This window comes from Ambystoma mexicanum, chromosome 8 (genome assembly GCF_040938575.1).
Source record: "Ambystoma mexicanum isolate Mex_15411 chromosome 8, UKY_AmexF1_1, whole genome shotgun sequence".
In the NCBI taxonomy this organism is placed as follows: Eukaryota; Metazoa; Chordata; class Amphibia; order Caudata; family Ambystomatidae; genus Ambystoma; species Ambystoma mexicanum.
In genome coordinates, this window is record NC_090929.1 from 342,761,393 (window position 1) to 342,779,814 (window position 18,422).

The 18,422-nt window shown below is 46.0% G+C and overlaps 1 protein-coding gene across 1 annotated transcript in view; it reads left to right on the top strand.

Annotated features, from left to right (window-relative positions):
• The window catches only part of ALAD (aminolevulinate dehydratase), a 190,025-nt gene extending 174,416 nt beyond the window's left edge, over positions 1 to 15,609 (top strand). Inside the window, exons 10-12 of the mRNA XM_069609792.1 lie at positions 8,492 to 8,578; positions 12,057 to 12,186; positions 14,375 to 15,609. Coding sequence (XP_069465893.1) covers positions 8,492 to 8,578; positions 12,057 to 12,186; positions 14,375 to 14,433 — 276 coding nt within the window. The 3' untranslated portion in view covers positions 14,434 to 15,609. The remainder of the gene's footprint in view (positions 1 to 8,491; positions 8,579 to 12,056; positions 12,187 to 14,374) is intronic.
• Positions 15,610 to 18,422: the final 2,813 nt, after the last annotated feature.

The window sequence follows — 18,422 nt, forward strand, 5'->3', positions numbered from 1 at the left end:
GCCAGGCTGGCCATTACATCCGTGTGCCCAAAAAAAACAGTAAAGACAGTGGGAATCGCCAATACTTGTCCTTGAACCGAACCGGAAAGATGAGTCTGTCCACAGACGGTTCGGGTGGTTCTTCCCCTTCATCCCATATTTACCTTTTTATGTGTTTTTTTGAGGCTTCATCCAATGTCTCCTTTTCTTGTCTGGTCATGGTAGACTCCGGTGCCAGTGGCTATTTCATGGACGTTCACCTGGCCAAACAACATGGGTTGCCTACATATCCGAAATCCAGGCCCGAAGAGGTACAAGCTGTGGACGGTTTGTGCCTGGTGTCGGGGCATATCACCGAACATACGGGCCCTATTCATATGTCCACTTCTGAGGGGCACTCTGAATGTGTTTTTTTGATCTAATTTCCACCCCTCAGTTTGGGGTGTTACTTGCTCTCTCGCGAGTAAAAAGGCATAACCCCGTCATTGACTGGGTTCAACAAACGGTGCAGTTCACATCTGACTTTTGTGCCAAACAATGTTTGCAACATCATCCGATGGCAGTGCGCTCACCCTGCCTAGCTATGGTGGCTAATGTTTCTTCCACAAGCGCCACATTGCATAACCCTGCTCTGGAGCTGCCCTCTGTGTATTCGGAATGCAAAGACGTTTTTGACAAAGGCCTCTCAGAACAACTTCTGCCACATCAGAGTTATGATTGCCCTATAGACCTGGTACTCGGGGTGGTAATTCCCCATGGTCGTATATACTCCCTGACTCAAAATGAGGAAGATCTGCGGGAGTACATAGACAAAGGCCTGAGGTTGGGTCATATCGGACATTCCCAGGCCCCTGCGGCCTCCCCAATATTCTTTGTGCCCAAGAAGGAGGGCGATCTTCGTCCCTGTGTGGGTTACCGCGCCCTCAACAAAATCACTGTCAAGGACCAGTACCCGTTATCGCTTATTTCCGAATTGTTGGATAAACTGTCCTCTTCTACAGTGTTCACTAAGCTATATTTAAGGGGTGCGTACAATCTTGTACGTATGCGGCAGGGCGATGAATGGAAGACTGCTTTCAAAACCAAGTTTGGTCTTTACGAATATCTCGTCATGCCCTTCGGCTTGTGCAACGCCCCTGCTACATTCCAGCACTTTGTCAACGACATATTTCGTGACATGTTGGACTGTTACATGGTGGTCTACCTAGACGATATTTTGATTTTCTCTTACACATTACCACATCATGTGGAACATGTCAGTTCTGTCTTGCAACGTCTTCGGGAACATTAATTGTTCGCCAAATTGGAGAAATGTCTTTCATACCTCTTCGGTGGAATTCTTAGGGTTTCGAATATCAGACAAAGGGGTACACATGTTGTCCTCTAAAGTACAAGCTGTATTAGATTGGCCCGTCCCGTCTAACGTGAAAGCCCTTCAATCATTCCTGGGCTTCTCCAACTTTTACAGCCGGTTCATCGCTTCCTTTTCAGAAATAGCGGCTCCCCTCACTCGTCTTACGAGTCCGTCCGTCCCGTTTTGTTGGGATCAGCAAATGCAGTCGGCTTTTCAGACGCTCTAGGAAGCATTCACCTCTGCCCCTGTCTTGCAACATCCTAATCCGTCTCTTCCTTTTACGGTGGAAGCGGATGCATCTGCCATCACTGTGGGGGCTATCCTCTCACAGGTTTGTCCCTCCACACGACGGTTACATCCTATGGCATATTATTCCAGGGCTCTGTCTCCTGCTGAACGCAATTATACGATCATGGAAAGAGAATTACTTGCTATCGAAGCCGCATTCAAGGAATGGAGACATCATCTTTTGGGCGCCCGCCATCCTGTTATTGTGTACACTGATCATCGTAACCTTCAGGCTTTATCTCAAGCTAAGTGTACCAACGCCCGCCAAGTACGATGGCATTTGTTTTTCTCCTTGTTTGATTTTACAGTCACTTACCGACCCGGTCCATTACATGGTAAAGCTGATGCCTTGTCCTGCATTGGCATGGACATAGATACACCCAAACCACAGCCTTCTATATTACCCACTGGGTCGGTGGTCTGTGTCTGTTCGGTCTCTTCTTCTCTCCTAAGCCAACTAAAGCAATGGGCCATAGATCACCCTTCTCTTCTAGATGGCCTGGGCATTAAATTGGTGGCAGGACTCCCCAACATCAAGGGGTTATTGTATCTCCCCAAGAAAACTCGCCTTAGAATGGTCTCATGATTCACGATTGGGCGCACAACCAGGCCAAGCCAAGACTTACGACCTGTTAGGACGTTGGTGTTCCTAACCTGGGATGAAAGAAGATGTGAACCATTATGTCTCTCGGTGCGCCATCTGCACACAGTGCAAGAGATTGACGGGAAAACCAGTGGGGTTGTTGATGCAAATGCCCTTACCACCTTGCCCTTGGCACACTGTGACTCTGGACTTTGTGGTTGAATTGCCTATTGTAAAGAACAAGTCTACCATATTAGTGGTGGTGGATGTTTTTACCAAAATTGCACGTTTTATACTATGTCAGGGTATTCCCACGGCCACTCAGGTAGCGGCTTTATTTTTAGATCATGTGGTTCGGTATTTTGGGCTCTGAACGGTGATGATATCAGACCGAGGGCCTCAATTCACGTCTCGTTGTTGGCGTGCTTTAACTACTTCTTTGGGCAATTATGCACGCCTCTCCTCAGCCTACCACCCACAGACCGACTGACAAACCGAACGCACCAATGCCATTATGGAACAATACCTACGTTGTCTCTGTTTGCAACATCAATCGGATTGGCTGTCGGTTATGGGGGGGCGCTGAGCTTGCGTATAATAACTTCAGACACTCCTCAGTGGGTTGTTCTCCTTTCTATGCCTTGTATGGGCAGAATCCCAGGATCCTCCCTCTCACTATGCCCTCTCTGAAACATGTACCAGCGGCGAAATCCATACGGGATTCTTTGGTGAACGTCGGGTCGACAGTTGCTACCCATCTGCGCCTTGCTCAGGAATGGGCTACGAGGCAGGCGGATAAACAGCGTGTTCCTGCACCCGTTTACCATCCTGGTGATCTGGTGTGGCTGTCAACGAAACATCTATCCATCCATGGAAAATGCAAGTTGCTACCCTGTTAGGTTGGCCCATATAAAGTGTTGCACTGTCTCAAGCCGGTAGCTGTCCGTCTGGATATCCCGGCGCGTTGGCGGGTGCACCCCGGTGTTCCATGTTTCTCTCCTCTGCCCTTGTGTGCCAGGCAGTCGGTTCTCTATTTCCCCTGCTCCGATATTGGTGCAGGGTGAGGAGGAATATGAGGTCCACGCTATTCTGGATACTCGTATTTGCTCTGGTATTCGCCAATACGTAGTGGATTGGAAGGGCTATGGCCTGGAGGATAGGCCTTGGGAACCCGCCTCTAACATTCACACCCCACGTGTCTTGCGCTCATTTTGGTTGGAACGCTTGCGTGGTGCCCGGGGTAGTAGTCCTTTGCGGAGGGGTACTGTCATGCCCCGGTGTTCGATTCCCCTGAATAGCCGTGGGATCAAGAACAACTGGAGGTTGCCGTGGTGCTTGTTACAGCTAAAAGCTAAAAAGAAACTACATCGCCCAGCATTCCCGGTCTAAACACGGTCACGTAATGCGGAAGCGACATACCTCCCAGCTTCCTGATGGGAACACTACTAGTAGCGGTGAGAAACGTTCCTCAGATGCTCCTTAACTGTGTTGCTGTTTCACGTTAAGTCGCATCCGTATCTATGGCTTCCTGGTATCCTGATTCTTTTTGTCTGTCCCCTGTCCGGTCTCTGACGCCTGGTTCCCCTTTCCCCTAAATGCTGGTTTCCTCGGCTATCGAAATCCTGGACTTCCTCCCAACGCCGCTCTTCTTTCTGCCCTTGGATTTGTTTGTTGCATTGGGAATTATTATTGCTGGCTCAACATCACGTCTGTGCACTAACTTTCTGCCAACCATTCCACTTTGTGCACTGTCCTGTTTTCTCCTCGCGCTCCTAATTTACGCCTCGGAACCTGTATAGTGACCGCTGTTTTTTCCACTGCAGTTTGGTCCCCTCCTACGCTACCTGCAGTGTGCTTACCTGCTATTTCCTTCCTCCTTCTCGCGACCGCATGACGCTCTGCTGCATTCTACTTCAGCCAAATACCCGCTGCACAATCACCTTCTTGTAACTGCTGGACGTTCTGCTGCATTCCACTCCGGTTACTCACCTGCTGCACCATGACGCCCATGTGACCCCTGGACGCTCTGCTGTTCTCTCCTCCTGGGTCACTCACCAGCAGCTCACCTGGATTTCTTGGCTCCTTCTCTACTTGGATGTGTTGGAACTTCTTAGACGCGCCCTCGTGCCGTTTGGGTTAGGTTGTTGGAACTTTTTCACGTGGATTAAGACTATCTTTGGACCTGGTTCTTCTTTTCTGCAACTACTTCTCACAAGTCACGTAGGTTCTTCACATTTTCACCTGACTCAGCAGGTAAGAGTGGGGCGTAGTTGGGGTGTTGCGGAGTGTTTGGACCAGAGGTTTGTTACTTATATTGTGGTATTGTTTTCCTTCCCCCTAGCTCTGTTACTGCTCCTGACTTTTCGCTCAAGCCCCTGGCCTGCCAGGTATCACTTCTACCCTGCAGGCAGCACTCTTGGGAGAAAGGTTTTTCTGTCTTCGGTCTACTGTTTTTGGTGGTTTTTAGCCGGCTCACCCTCATTTGCCTTAGAGATCACGACAAGTCCTATCAACAGATGTTGCTGTTCTTTATGGGCTTTTCGTGAAAAAATGAACCATCTCTGTATCTTTTATGGTTCCCCAGTTTATGGACAAAATAGAATTTTCCATAGATACCTATGGTATCCTCTTAAGTATATACATCAATAAAACTGCACATTTCTGTTCCCAAGCCCTGTGACACATCCTGGATTTCTCCTCTATTGACATAGTCTGCAATAAAACCTCTTTACATTCTTCCATGGCCAATGACCAAAACAGGTGTACTTATCTCTTTGGGCAGAGGGACTACAACTCCGGCCTTTGGGGTCACATTATCTGCTTTTGCATGTCAAATGGGTTTCAGATCCTAGACCCCAGCACAAAACTGAATTCTATGTTGGGTATTTTAGAAAGTTCAGATCCATGGGTTGCACTTTTGTTTACTCAGTGGACACCAGTCCACCGCAGTAAGCATCTGTCCCAGGCCCAATTTGAGCCACCTTCCTGACTTCAAAGGGGTTTGACCATATGGTTCTGGTAAGTGTAGGGGGGAGGTAAACGGTGCTTGAACTTTGTGATTTCATGGGTGGGGGGTCCTTTTGTGTCCAGGCACCGCTTTTAAAGTTGGCTTCTCAGGAACAGAAATTATGCTTTTTAAAATGGATACTGTTACATTAGGCCTGTCTTCAGATCTTGCATTAAATACAACACATTTCGCTGCATCTTCATTCTTGCTGCTTAATATAAATTGTTTTCCATTTTCTAACAGTGTGAAATCCTTCATTAATGTGTGCCTTTGAATTACCTCTGGCACATGGAGTTTTCATTTTGATATTGTGCTAGTTTAATCAATGCTGCAGAATGCACAGAGTTCTCCCCTAACAGTTAATTGTCTCTTTGGCAAAGCCGTACTCCAGTGCATCAGTCATCTGTTTGAAAAATGCATGTAACTTTTGACCCTGTCGGGTGAGCATGGTGCCCAGTTAGTTTTCCATATTTCTGCACCTTAGGGCCTAACTTAGCCTGATGTAGTTCACTTGTACCCTGGGGCTTAATACCCCACATTCCCCTTTTGTACAGATTAGTAAACCATGGATATGATATGATGTGGCATTTATAACGCGCCTATACACAAGTGTTTCAAGGCGCGATTAGGCAAGGGAGGAGAAAGGAAGGGGACATACAACGATCCTACTAGGCCAGGTGTAATTTAGATCGCGCAAGTGCGTGGGAAGGGAGGAAGGAAAGTGCAGTACATGGGAATAGATAATAGCAATAAGTAAAATGGCGGCCAGCATGTGGCAAGTGCATGAGTAAGTGCGGACATAAGCTATCGAGGTCTGGTGGGGGACTGTAGGGATACAGGACAGTCTCCAAGTACGGGGATTGCCAGGGGGGCAGTGCAGGTGTGTGACGCTGGTGGGAGAGGGACCTGGGCCTGGGATCAGAGGGTGTCCAGGTAGCCAGTGCAGTGCCAGTATCCTCCAGGAGGTCAGCAGAGGAGAGGAAGAGAGAAAGCAGAGGCAAAGGGAAAGGTTTTGAGGTATTTCTGGAACCGGAGATGGTTCTCAAGTTTAAGGGAGGCAGGGAGGCTGTTCCAGAGGGAGGCACCAGCTGAGGAGAGAGATCTACCACCAACTCGTTGATTGGAGAAGCAAATGACCCCGAGGGAGTTGGAGGCAGATGAGTGAAGAGCTTGAGAAGGAAGATATTTAGGAAGAGCGAGTTGAAGGTATTGAAGCCCCAGACCCCAGAAGGCCTTGTGGACGATGCAGAGGGTTTTGAACTTAATCCTCTCAGCCACTGGGAGCCAGTGCAGAGTTTTCAGTCCTGGAGAGATACGATCCCTGGGCTTGAGGCCAAGAACAAGTCTTGCAGTCCTGTTCTGGATGAGTTTCAGAGGGCGGAGAGTAGAAGCAGACAGAATTTAGAAAAAGGCTGTTGCAATAGTCCAGCCTAGAGAGAACCAGATCTCTGGGGACAGTGAGCTTCTGGGGGAAGGAGAGGAAAAGCAGAATACCTCTGAGGAGGAGCAGCTGGTAGTGTGACTTCTTTGAGACATCAGAGATGTGAGGAGAGAAGGAGAGTGTGGAGTCGAAGATGACCCCGAGGTTTCTGACTTCACAGGATGGAACGGGAAGAGGACCAAGAGAGGAAAGGAGGGAGCGGGTGTGGCGATGAGGAGAATCTTAGTCTTAGTGGCATTAAGGCAGAGGTCATTGGCGGCACACCACTCCTGGATAGCAGACAGACAGAGATGAGGGAAGGAGAGGAGGAGGCAGAGGGTATCCAGAAAATGAGCTGGGTGTCATCTGCATAGAATTGAAAGTTGGGGCAGAGAGCAGCGATGCAGTGGGCAAGGAGTGCCAGGTATTGGTTGAACAGCCACGGAGAGAGGTTAGACCCCTGGGGGACACCACAGGTAGAGCAAAAGGTAGTGGAGAGGAAGGACCCAAGTTGGACCTGGGAGGGTCGGTCAGAGAGGAAAGAAGTCATCCACGCCAGAGCCTAACCAGTTATGCCCAGGTTATCACGGAGACAGTTGAGCAGGATGGCATGGTTGACCGTGTCAAAGGCAGATGAGAAATCAAGCAGGATGAGGACACAAGGGGTGTTAGAGTCGAGGTTGGAGAGCAGATCTTCACGGATGTTCAGGAGAGCAGTTTCCGTGCTTCTGGCAGCTCTGATATTAGACTGATGGCCATGAAGACAACCAACAGATTCAGTATGGAGATTAAGCTGGGAGATGGCCTGTTTCTCCAGGAGCTTACCCAGGAAAGGAGTGATGGAGATTGGGTGATAATTAGCCGGGCATGTGGGGTCGGCAGAGGGTTTCTTAAGAAGGGAGTGCTTTATGGGGGATGGGAATTATCCCATGGATTATCATCGGAGGCACTCCTTAACTTAACCAGATGAATATATAGCCAGGTTGTTTCTCCCCAGACCCACTCATGTGCGGAATCCGAGCAATAAACCGTTTGCTTAATGTTCTGGTTTGCAATTCAGTTTTAGAAATGATATGAATATTGTCAGCTCATGGTACATTTTTCTAGACTCTCGACTAGATATCCTCAGGAATGAGAGGGAAAGATGGAGAAATAGAAAGACAGAAACCAAATATGTACACTTTGTACAAGATCAGTTGCTATGTTTGTCATCTTCTTATGATTCAAAGGGTCAAATGAGATATGGAGTGTCTGGGGCGGGAGGGTTGGGGGGCATTGCAGGCTCTCCACTGTCTGCCATGGTAGTGCCACTAGTGGTAAGACCTGGCAGGCTTAAGATGACCTGGTGCGGGAAGGAAAGAACCAGAAGACAAGCTATCTATGTCTACACCTCAAGACTGTAGAACCTCCTCCCCGTCTACATCAGACTTGCCCCATCGCTTCTACAGTTCAGGAAAGAGCTCGGGAGCTTCCTCTTCAAGGAATGTCTCTTTCCTAACACCTAGCTCCACACACCCTCCACTCCCCACCCTACCTGAGACTCTGTGATCTGCTCATTACCATTTCCTCCCCTAGTTGCTTGTAGATCGCTTGCTGCAAATTGCCTGCCCTCCCTCTGTTAGCTCCCAACCCCGTTTTTCTCTTCTTCCCTCACTGTGTTTCTCCCCACTAGCATTGTAAAGCGTGCCATTGCTTCCCGAAGCTAGATCCAAGGTCAATAAATAACATAATAATAATTACCTTGTTCTGCATTGCAAGTACATCAAAGTCATCTTGAATTAATTAATCTCTGTACACCAACAATTGCTGCAGATTTCTTGCCCGTGTAACATTTGTTATGTTTTTTTATTTTTATTTAAGGACCGTGATGTTCGGGAGGGTGCCGATATGCTGATGGTGAAGCCGGGAATGCCGTATCTGGATTTGGTCAGGGAGGTGAAGGACCGAGTAAGTGTGAATGTTAATAACAGGGACACATTGTGCTTCCTGCGTGCCTTTTCTGGGAAGAGAGGAACCTCTTTGCTTGCTGTTCCTACAGCGGTGCCTCTTAATCACTTGGAGCTATTTGCCATAAACTTGTCTACAAAATTTTGACTTGACCGCCAGCTGCATACCTTCCCACCCCCAAATAGTCACTCAGTGCTGCAGATCTGCTTATGGCCAGAAACTCACCCATGCCTCACTTGCACCTACCCGCAACACCTTGCCACTGTCTCCACTCCCCATCTCCAACAAACCTATCCCAGTGTGAAACACATATTGACCCCATTATTGAACTGTCTACCCCAACTTTCACAAAGACCCCCCACAGTCTCTTGCCGCCACACTCCCTCACCCAATGTCTCTCACACTGTCACTCTCACATGCTTCATCAACCAGCACTGCACCTACAGCCACCAATCACTTGCAACCGGCCTAAACACTTGCTTTTCAGTATAAACGTAGATTCATATTGACACAGCTGTAGATTATCATGGATGAGTCTTTGGGCCCTACCAGCTCACCCATACAAAGTGACAGCCAACATGACATACCTGCACACCTTCACAAATTGCCACCATCCCACACATGACCGTAAAGCGGCAAACCCTACCCCATACCGAGCTGCATACTGAAAGTTCTAGCTTGCGTCACTCTCCAAGGCCCCTGGATAGGGCCCCTGTAAGCACCAGTGCTGAGACTAGCCAACTCTCCTTCATGAAAACCCATAATCCACCATTTCTGAATTTGGCATGCATATACTATTTCAGAGCAGAAACGACCTGGAGGTGATTTAGATTTCAGAGCTGTGGTATAAAAGTATATTCATTCATCTCTCTAAGGCTGATTCCCAGCTGTGCACGACTGTCCATCTCTTGCACTGCCACCCGAGTGCCCAACTGATCTTTCTGTAAAATTGTACCTCTGCGTCATACACCAGTCCAACCTTGTAAGGCTGGTGCCATTGCTAGTCTCCTGCTTGCACAGTAAACCAGTCTTCCCCCACCATGCATTATATTTTTCCCATTACTGGTGTTGTATGACAATTTCTTTCACTCCTTTCTGTATTACAATAACCCCAGCACCCCTCATGGCAACCATTTAATAGAACATCTTTACTCCTTTTGTGAGCCCCTGGAACTTTGTATATATGTTTGCAATGCTCCGGACACATTTTCCTATTGAGTCCCATCCAGGTCTCACTGGAACTCCAATCTAAAGTCTTTACCTCCTTGGGAGCCTTATCACTTATCCCGGTTCTTTCTGATCTCATTGAAACGCTATGTCATGGCTGCACGTCTCTGTGTCTCCTTGTTGCTCAAGTCCAACAACTTCCACCTTCTAGTGACCATAAGGAACCACCTGCAGTACTCCTGCCCTTGGTCCAGCAGAATCATTGGGTTGTGCAGCCTTGATGAAGGCCATTGCATACCTAATGCTCCTTGTTGTGCCTGTAGCCACTCCCAGGAGCACCATTTTGCTCCAGAGGCCCAATGTGGCGATTGCAGAGCACCTCATTGTCATAAACACTCTTCTAGAAGGCCCTGTATCCTTTCCAATGTGGAGATCTAGAGTGTCTTGACCTGCCAGTGCAGCGAGCAGTGCTCATCTGACTGAGATCACCACTCTGCATTCTCAAACGCAAGGCAGCTGCAATGTATCTTGTCTTCAGGAATCATCTTTGGGGACAGGGGAAGCCTCTGAATTCACCTGCGTTCTTTGTTCCGTACTTCCAGCGCGATGGTCGTCCACTATAGACCCTACATAGCCAGCAGAGAAGTGGGATTTGTTGTGATGCATTTTCAGGACGCCACGCTGCAATTTACAAATGGACATTACTGCGACACATTTTGTCTTCAAGCGATCTTCTTTGGGGTCCGTTGACTTGGTCCTGTTTCTTGGTTCCATTCTCCGTGCCCTGGGGTCCTCTGCTGCAGACCCTGCATCTCCAATGAAGAACCGTGAATGAGCCAGACACTGATTCTGAACAGCACTGTGCAAACTCAGTTGACGTTGCTGCTATGCTTTTTTTGGTGAATGCATTGCATTTTTAAGGTCCCCTCAACCTCTCCACGATTGTCATTCTTTTCCCCCAGTGCATGGTGCTCCATCTGGAGACCATGAATCTTCACCATTAACATAAATTAGGCCATTGGAATAAATTGGGTAATCTATGCATCCTGATGAACCAATCATAACGTAACCTGAAAATAAAAACAATTCCTGTGAGCCCTGGCTCAGTTGATTTTGTTAGGTAGGCCTGTGGGTCCCTTTATAGAAAATGGGCATTTCTCCTCTGGGATGGGTCAGAATGCCAAAGCCTGACTGTAGACCCCCCTGATTGGTCATGTAGGCTTGCTTATTCTTAGTAGTGGGGCGCTTGCACTTTTGGGCAACTGTTAGAATTCATAACGTTTGTTGAGCGACTTTGTTTTTTTTAAGTTCATTACCCCTGTTTTATTCTCGAAAGAAGACGGGTGATCTGTCTTGGGTGTTTCTTTTAATCCATTCAATATCTTTTCCTGAGGAGTCTTGTGTACCCGTTCTCTGTTGCCCAGGTGTAATGGAGAGTGAAGCACGCTTGGTGAATTGGGATCATGCACAAGTCATATCAGGATTTCTCTAAATGTGGATGTAGTGCCAACATTGAAGATAGATAAACTACTATTTTAAATCATACATTTATAATCAATGTTCAATATGTGCTGCCTGCAACTGCACCTTGTTGAGCCTTTGAGCAGCACTTGTGTGGTCTTCCAGTTTGACTTGATTGTCTTTACACCATTCTGTCCCCACAATGCAATGTACAGTTCAAAATGTGTTAATGCCAAGTTAATGCGTTCGGACCATATCCTCCTCTATCGATGGGCCCAACCCTATCACCTAGGTCCTGCTGGTCATGTTCAGCTGAATGTATCCCCTTAGCGATGTTGAGTTGAATTTAGCCCCTTAGCAATGTTCAGTTGAATGTATTCCCTTAGCAATGTTGAGTTGAATGTATTCCCTTAGCAATGTTGAGTTGAATGTATCCCCTTAGCGATGTTGAGTTGAATTTAGCCCCTTAGCGAGGTTGAGTTGAATTTAGTCCCTTAGCGATGTTGAGTTGAATTTAGCCCCTTAGCGATGTTGAGTTGAATTTAGCCCCTTAGCGATGTTGAGTTGAATTTAGCCCCTTAGCGATGTTGAGTTGAATTTAGCCCCTTAGCGATGTTCAGTTGAATGTATCCCCTTAGCGATGTTCAGTTGAATGTATCCCCTTAGCGATGTTGAGTTGAATTTAGCCCCTTAGCGATGTTCAGTTGAATTTAGTCCCTTAGCGATGTTCAGTTGAATGTATCCCCTTAGCGATGTTCAGGTGAATGTCTCCCCTTAGCGATGTTCAGTTAAATTTATCCCCACAGTGGCAGGAGAATGATTGCTGACCTTATTCCACCTTAATTTTCAGCACCCAGATCACCCTCTGGCTGTATACCACGTGTCTGGTGAATATGCTATGCTGTGGCACGGCGCACAGGCAGGGGCCTTTGACCTCAAAGTTGCAGTACTGGAGTCCATGACTGGCTTTAGGAGGGCAGGTAAGAACAATGAGCAGAGCGCAGTTTCCCAGCACCCCACGAAAAGTACCTGGCTGCCACAGCCTCTGTGGCCATGTGTCAACATCTGAGAATTAACCTCTGCACTGCAGAATAAGCCAACGCGGCATCAGCAAACAATGTATGTACTTGCTTTCCGTCCATGGGCAACTTCCCCCTTCTAATCTTCCTATTTCCAACCATGATCATAGTCTTGGCATTTACTTTGACTCTTCCCTCTCCTTTACTCATATCTCCCTCACCTCTCGGGCATGTCGCTACCATCTCTTTAACATCTGTAAAGTCCGTCCCTCTCTCACCTTTCATACTACCAAACTTTTAATCTCCTCCTTCATCTTTTCTCGCCTTTTCTATTGTTCTTCTCTCTTCTTAGTTCTCCCTGCTTCCCATCTTGCCCCCCCCCCTCAAATCCCTTTACCACTCCGCCATCTGCACCCTCTGTCTTCTCTCCCCTCACAACTCCATTTCCAACTCACTTTCTCACTTAGGATGGCTTCCTTTCCACTCCCAACTTAAATTTCACTTCCTTTGTCTTGTCTTTAAATCTCTTCACGACCTTGCTCCTCCTTACCTGTCCTCTCTTCTCTCATTCTACACCCCCTCTCGCTCTCTTCGTTCTGCTGATCTCTTCTTATTCTCTGTTCCCCCACCCCCTTGTGCCTCCTTTCATTTCCGCTCTTTTCAGCTCCTTGCCCTGGAACTCCCTACCTTTTTCTATCCGTTCCTCCCTCACCTATTCCTCCTTCCGCTCCTCATTGAAATCACTCCTTCATTATCCTCCCTGACACTCTTCCCCCTCTCACCCTTCTCTCCCTCCCTCTAGTACCCTTCTCTTTGTTCTCTTTATCTTTCCCCTTCTCTCCTAAATTCTCCTTCCTCCTACTACTCACTTTACTCGCTACTCTCTCTTCCTCTTCCCCACCCCACCCCATTCCTCTCCTTTCCTTTCTCATATGCAAATTGTTCTACATGTCGATTTTCTGGTTTGATTCATGTATACTGTTATTGCTTCTACTGTTCCAGGTTTAATGTGTTCTTGTTGTTAACTGTAAAGCGCCTTGGATTAAGGCGCTATATAAAACAATAAATACAAATACAAACATAAGAGACAGACAACCTAGGAATTTTGCAACTAACAGATAATCAAGAATAGCATTAAGTAACGATGAAGTGCGAGGAGGAGGCACTTGTGAAGTCTTCTCCGGATCCTCTATCGTAAGCACTGGCGAGCAGAAGGCCACGGAAACCTTCTTTAGTTTAGAACATGGTGAAGCTGTAACTGGAGCAAGTTCCATTTCTCTGTCCCTCTTGCTGCAAGCCGGCACCACCGCTGTGATAATTACTGTCAACAAACACATTGTATTGGCTAAACCTGGATGCCTTGTGGTGCGATGCTTTGCCAAAACATGTATGTTCTTGTGCCTCTTGGCCACTAGCAATTAGTCAACCCACATGTGCATTAATCATTGAGTCACTGCAACTTTACCAGCATTCTCTTGACTGATTTACAACCTGCCCCATAGACATAGAATCTGTGGTTTTGAACATGAGATGAAAGTACAATGCATGACAATGACTTGCCATTCATTCAAACTATCTTCTGCACTTGGGCTCCTCCGTGTTAGATATACACCTCTGGCACCTGGTCTAGATGGGCACTGGCTTCCCTTGCCTCTATTTGTGTCTCGATGATGGAAGGTCTTGTTCTGTCAAACTGGTTAGCCAGGATATGCATTCTCTGTCATCTAGACCCAATGTAGTGTTTCGTATCGTGGTGTGGAAAGGTGGTGGGGGGATTCGCTAGGTCTCGCCAGAACATCTTTAGTTTAAGCACCAGGAGCTCTGCAGAGAGTGAGGCTAGCCAAGGTGAATGCCCATGGTTTTCATTCTAAAGCACAGTTGTCAGTGGTAGAGAATTGCTGGAGCTACCATTAGAAGCACTGGAGAGGTTTCAAATGGTGCCTGCATAATTATTCTCTCCAGGCAACAAAACGAAACTGGGAACCAGGAACACAAAGTTAAATAAAGAAAATGTACACATGATATTTTAAATTTTATTGAGATGTTGGATTTTCGAAGACCCAAAAGAGTACTTAACAGTTGCGGTGTGAATCCCAGCTGTGTTTGCTGTTTCTGTGACATTCTAATCTGCTTGCACCTTCTTTTGCAGGGGCTGATATCATCATAACATACTATGTGCCTCAGCTTCTGAAGTGGCTCAAGGAATGAGTGGAGGGAAGCCTGGAGCACCAGCGACCATCGTCCTTTTCTCCAGCTCCATAAAAACCAAAGCAATGAAAACCATAATATCAAGAGAAGCTAAAGAGTGGAAACGCCATGGGAAAAAAAAAACAATTGTGACCTTTCCGTACTGGCACTCCCCAAGCTCTGCATAGAATAATTTCAGCGAATATGGTATATGTTGCACCAACATTACACACCCGTTACCCAACCCTTTTGTTCTAGTTTGCTCAGTGGAATTAATGTGACCACCCCTTCTACGATGCGTTTTAGGTCTTTACGATTTTATATGTGGTCAGGGGTCCCTTGTTTATAAAAATATGCCTAATTTTAGAATTGGGTGAAAAAATAAGACCTGATTTAATTGTAATTGCAGTGTCTTGTGGGTTCTGCAAAGGGTGGCAGGTGGCTTGGCCTGGAGCTCTAGGGTGCGATTTCTTGGAAGGACGGTAGTCCTACCACACAGTCCGCCACAATGCTGACAGAACGGAAATAAGACTCTCTTCTGTTCAAACTGGCCTCCTTCACCGCCCTACCGCCGGGTGCAGCCTTTCCTCACTTTTGACTAGCAACCAACCCACCCCCTCTCATCTTAACTTTATGCAGCTTTGCTCTGCCTCGTGCCATGCCCTCCCCACCTTCCATTTCCTCCCCATATGTGTACCATTACAGCATAGAAAGGCACGTGGCACTATATAAAAGGAAGATCTCTGCACAAAACCCCAGTCCTAATGTGTCTGCTCCATATATTGTTCTGTGTGTTTGAGATGTGGGTGAGATGGCTAGCACCCCGAATAACCAGGTTTATTTGTATTTGAAAGTTCAGTTTCAGAAACTGGGAATGGCTTATTTAAGATCGATGTGAAAAAGTAGCTCATTATTATGAAAATTGCATTATTTTGATGAATGTTTTCAATATGCATACATATTGATCTGCTCCTCATCTGTAGACTGTTTAAAATGCATCCACGATGAACTGGCATAGAACGTCACTTGCATGTCCGCTCTTTATTAGAAGGGGCCATTTAGGGACCATAGCTCCTGTTTGACTTTTTTTAAATTCTCAATTGTTATTGGGATTTTAGAAACATTCTTTGTACGCATATCAATTTTAAATGAAGATTGAACATTTTAATTAAACTTATTTTATCACATGACATAAAATCATGACTGACAAACTCTTTCTATTTGTTCTAGTGTAGATTCAAAACAAGAAATGGCTGCCTCAGACCCCCTCATGAGATTGGCAGCATTGTTCCTTTCGTATGCCTGTCCTTGAGTTCAGGGAACATCCACAGTTAAAAAATTGTTAAATGAGTTTCACAGCCAGTAGCAGAGACCAATGCATGCCTTTTCAGAAGGCTAACATGCCAGTTTGGGCATTCCCTGGTGTTTATTGCGCATTGTAATGACACATCATGGACAAAGACAGCAACTCCCATAATTCTGCGGCCACATTCCAGTGTGATATTGAGCTGCGTGTAACACCCTCCATGATGTCAGTGATTGTCCTATCATTGTGAAATGTTGGGAAATGATTATCTTTAGAAGTAATAGATGAATGAGAGGAATTTCATTGATGATCTTTTTTTATTTAAACACCTAACTTTATTCCAGAAATAAGGAATATGTTTGCAGTTAAATTCAGTCTTGGGTAAAGAATCAAATTGATTGCACTTGAATGCATAGAGCGCTTTTGCCAACACATTGTACTAATAAGCCATAACCAATATTTGTGGCACATAATGGCAGTCAAAAATTATTTTGAATAATATTGTTTTTTTGCACGATTTCTGATGCATTTTACAAATGCCACTTTTCTACATAAAACTATTCATGTGAGCATTAAGGAAGTAGTGGCTACACCATTGCAAAAAAAGAAGGGACAAGGCCCTATGGCAGAAAATAATTTGAGGCCCTTTACGAACGTCCCATTTCTTCTAAAGATTATAGACAAGGTTTCCATGATACAGTTTCAGAAACTTCTAGATCAGAAAAATATCTGAAACTCTAATCTAGACAATCAGGGTTTAGGTCCAATCATGGAACTGAGAGTGCGTTATTGGCTTTACAGCCCCAGATGTTGGGAATTGTGGATCAGAGTAATACAGCTCTGCTGATGCTGCTTGATTTGTCAGCAGCTTTTGATCTTTGAGATCATCAAAAGCTTTTAACTACCCTGTCAAAGCTTTTGCCGGTCAAGTGGCACAGCGAGTAGAGCGCTCGCTTTGACATCCGGGCAGAGCCTGCTAACGCAGGTTTGAATCCTGGCGGGGCCAAACTCAGCCTTTCATCCTTCCGAGGTCGATAAATGAGCACCACACACCGTGGGTAATAATAAGCAGCGCTCAGATACCTGAGGGTTCGTAGCGCTATATAAATGCCAAATTATTATTATTATTATTAAACGTGGGTTGTTGTTCAAAGTATGCTATTGGGTGGACATTCGCCCACTGTGCAATCTCTTGGATAAGGTAGGTGAAAAGTTTACAAATGATGCTGACGATATACAGCTTTTGATCGAGCTGTGTGGTGATTACACTGATGATAGAATAAATATTCAAAGTATTTACAAGCTGGTGAAAGACTGGATGACCGCGAATTGGTTATGTCTAAATAGTGGAAAAACTGAGATTTTGATTTTTGGATGGCCACAAGCCGGAATAAAATTGGATCCAGGTTTCTCAAGTTTCAGTTTTGGTGGGAATGGTATTAAGTACAGGATAAGGTGAAGACATTGGGTGTGGTTTTGGACTTAAGTCTTGGTGCCGATGCTCAAGTAGAGTGTGGTAAAGAAATCCCAGTACCATCCCAGATTGTTGAGATTGGTGAAACCATATGTCGCTAATAAGAATTGTGAAATTCTAATCTGGGCAATTATTATGCCCAGACTAGACTACTGCAATGTGCTTCTGGGGGGCACTAATAAAAGCTGCATAAGTAAATTACACATTTTGCAGAATGATGCCATGCACATTGTCAAGAATATATCAAGAAGGGACCATGTTGCCACTGCCAAAAAGGAATTGCATTGGTTACCAGTTGCATCTAGGATCCTTTTTAAAGTTATTACTATGACGCACAAATGTCTATGTTGATCTGCACCATCCTATCTCAAAGAAAGCATTGTTCTACAAGCATATAGGAGAGATACGAGGTCAAGTAATACTTTCCGGCTTATATGCCCAAAGGTCAAGAGAACAAGAGGGAGTGGTTGTTCTTTTCCATTCCAAGCAGCTATTGCCTAGAATTGACTACCGGTGGACCTACGAACAGATCATTCTCTCCTCACGTTCCGCAAACGATTGAAGGCACTGCTATTTAATTGAAATAGTCCCACCTGTGATTAGGACTCCAGGTCGGAATTGTCTGTCTTCTGTGCGTGTGTCTTCTTTGTACGCCCTGATGCCTGCGGACTGCGGCGCATAAGAAATAGATAAACCGGATGCACATGTTTACACAGTGCGGAGTAACTCTATTGTGAGCTTTCAAACAAGAGTGGAAAGAAGCAAGATTGATGCAGAGCATAATGTGAAAGGCAGGGTGTTGGATTTGGGGCAATATGTGAAAATAATAAAAAATGGGACTGAGCACAAGGATGCCATGTGTCAGCGAATAGGAAAAGAGTCTTTGTGGAGTCCTAATAGGAGAGTACACAGCAGAAACAAGGGAGGAAACCTAAGGAGGCACAAGGCCTTTAGCACTGTTAAAAACAATACATAGGTACTTAAACTGAAGCAAGCTGGGAAGGAAAGCCAACAGGGGGCAGTGAGGGTAAAATATAAGAAGAGGGGCAATATAAGAAGACAAATCAGTATTAAATAGATGGAAGCGTAGAGCGCATTAGTAGGGAGACTCCGAAGGAATGAAGAGCAGTAATCAAGTCATTGATAAAGTGGGCAATGGCTGGGTTTTGCAACTGCTAAAGAGTAGAAACCGGGACCAAGCATGACACGGATCGTGACCATTAAAGGAAA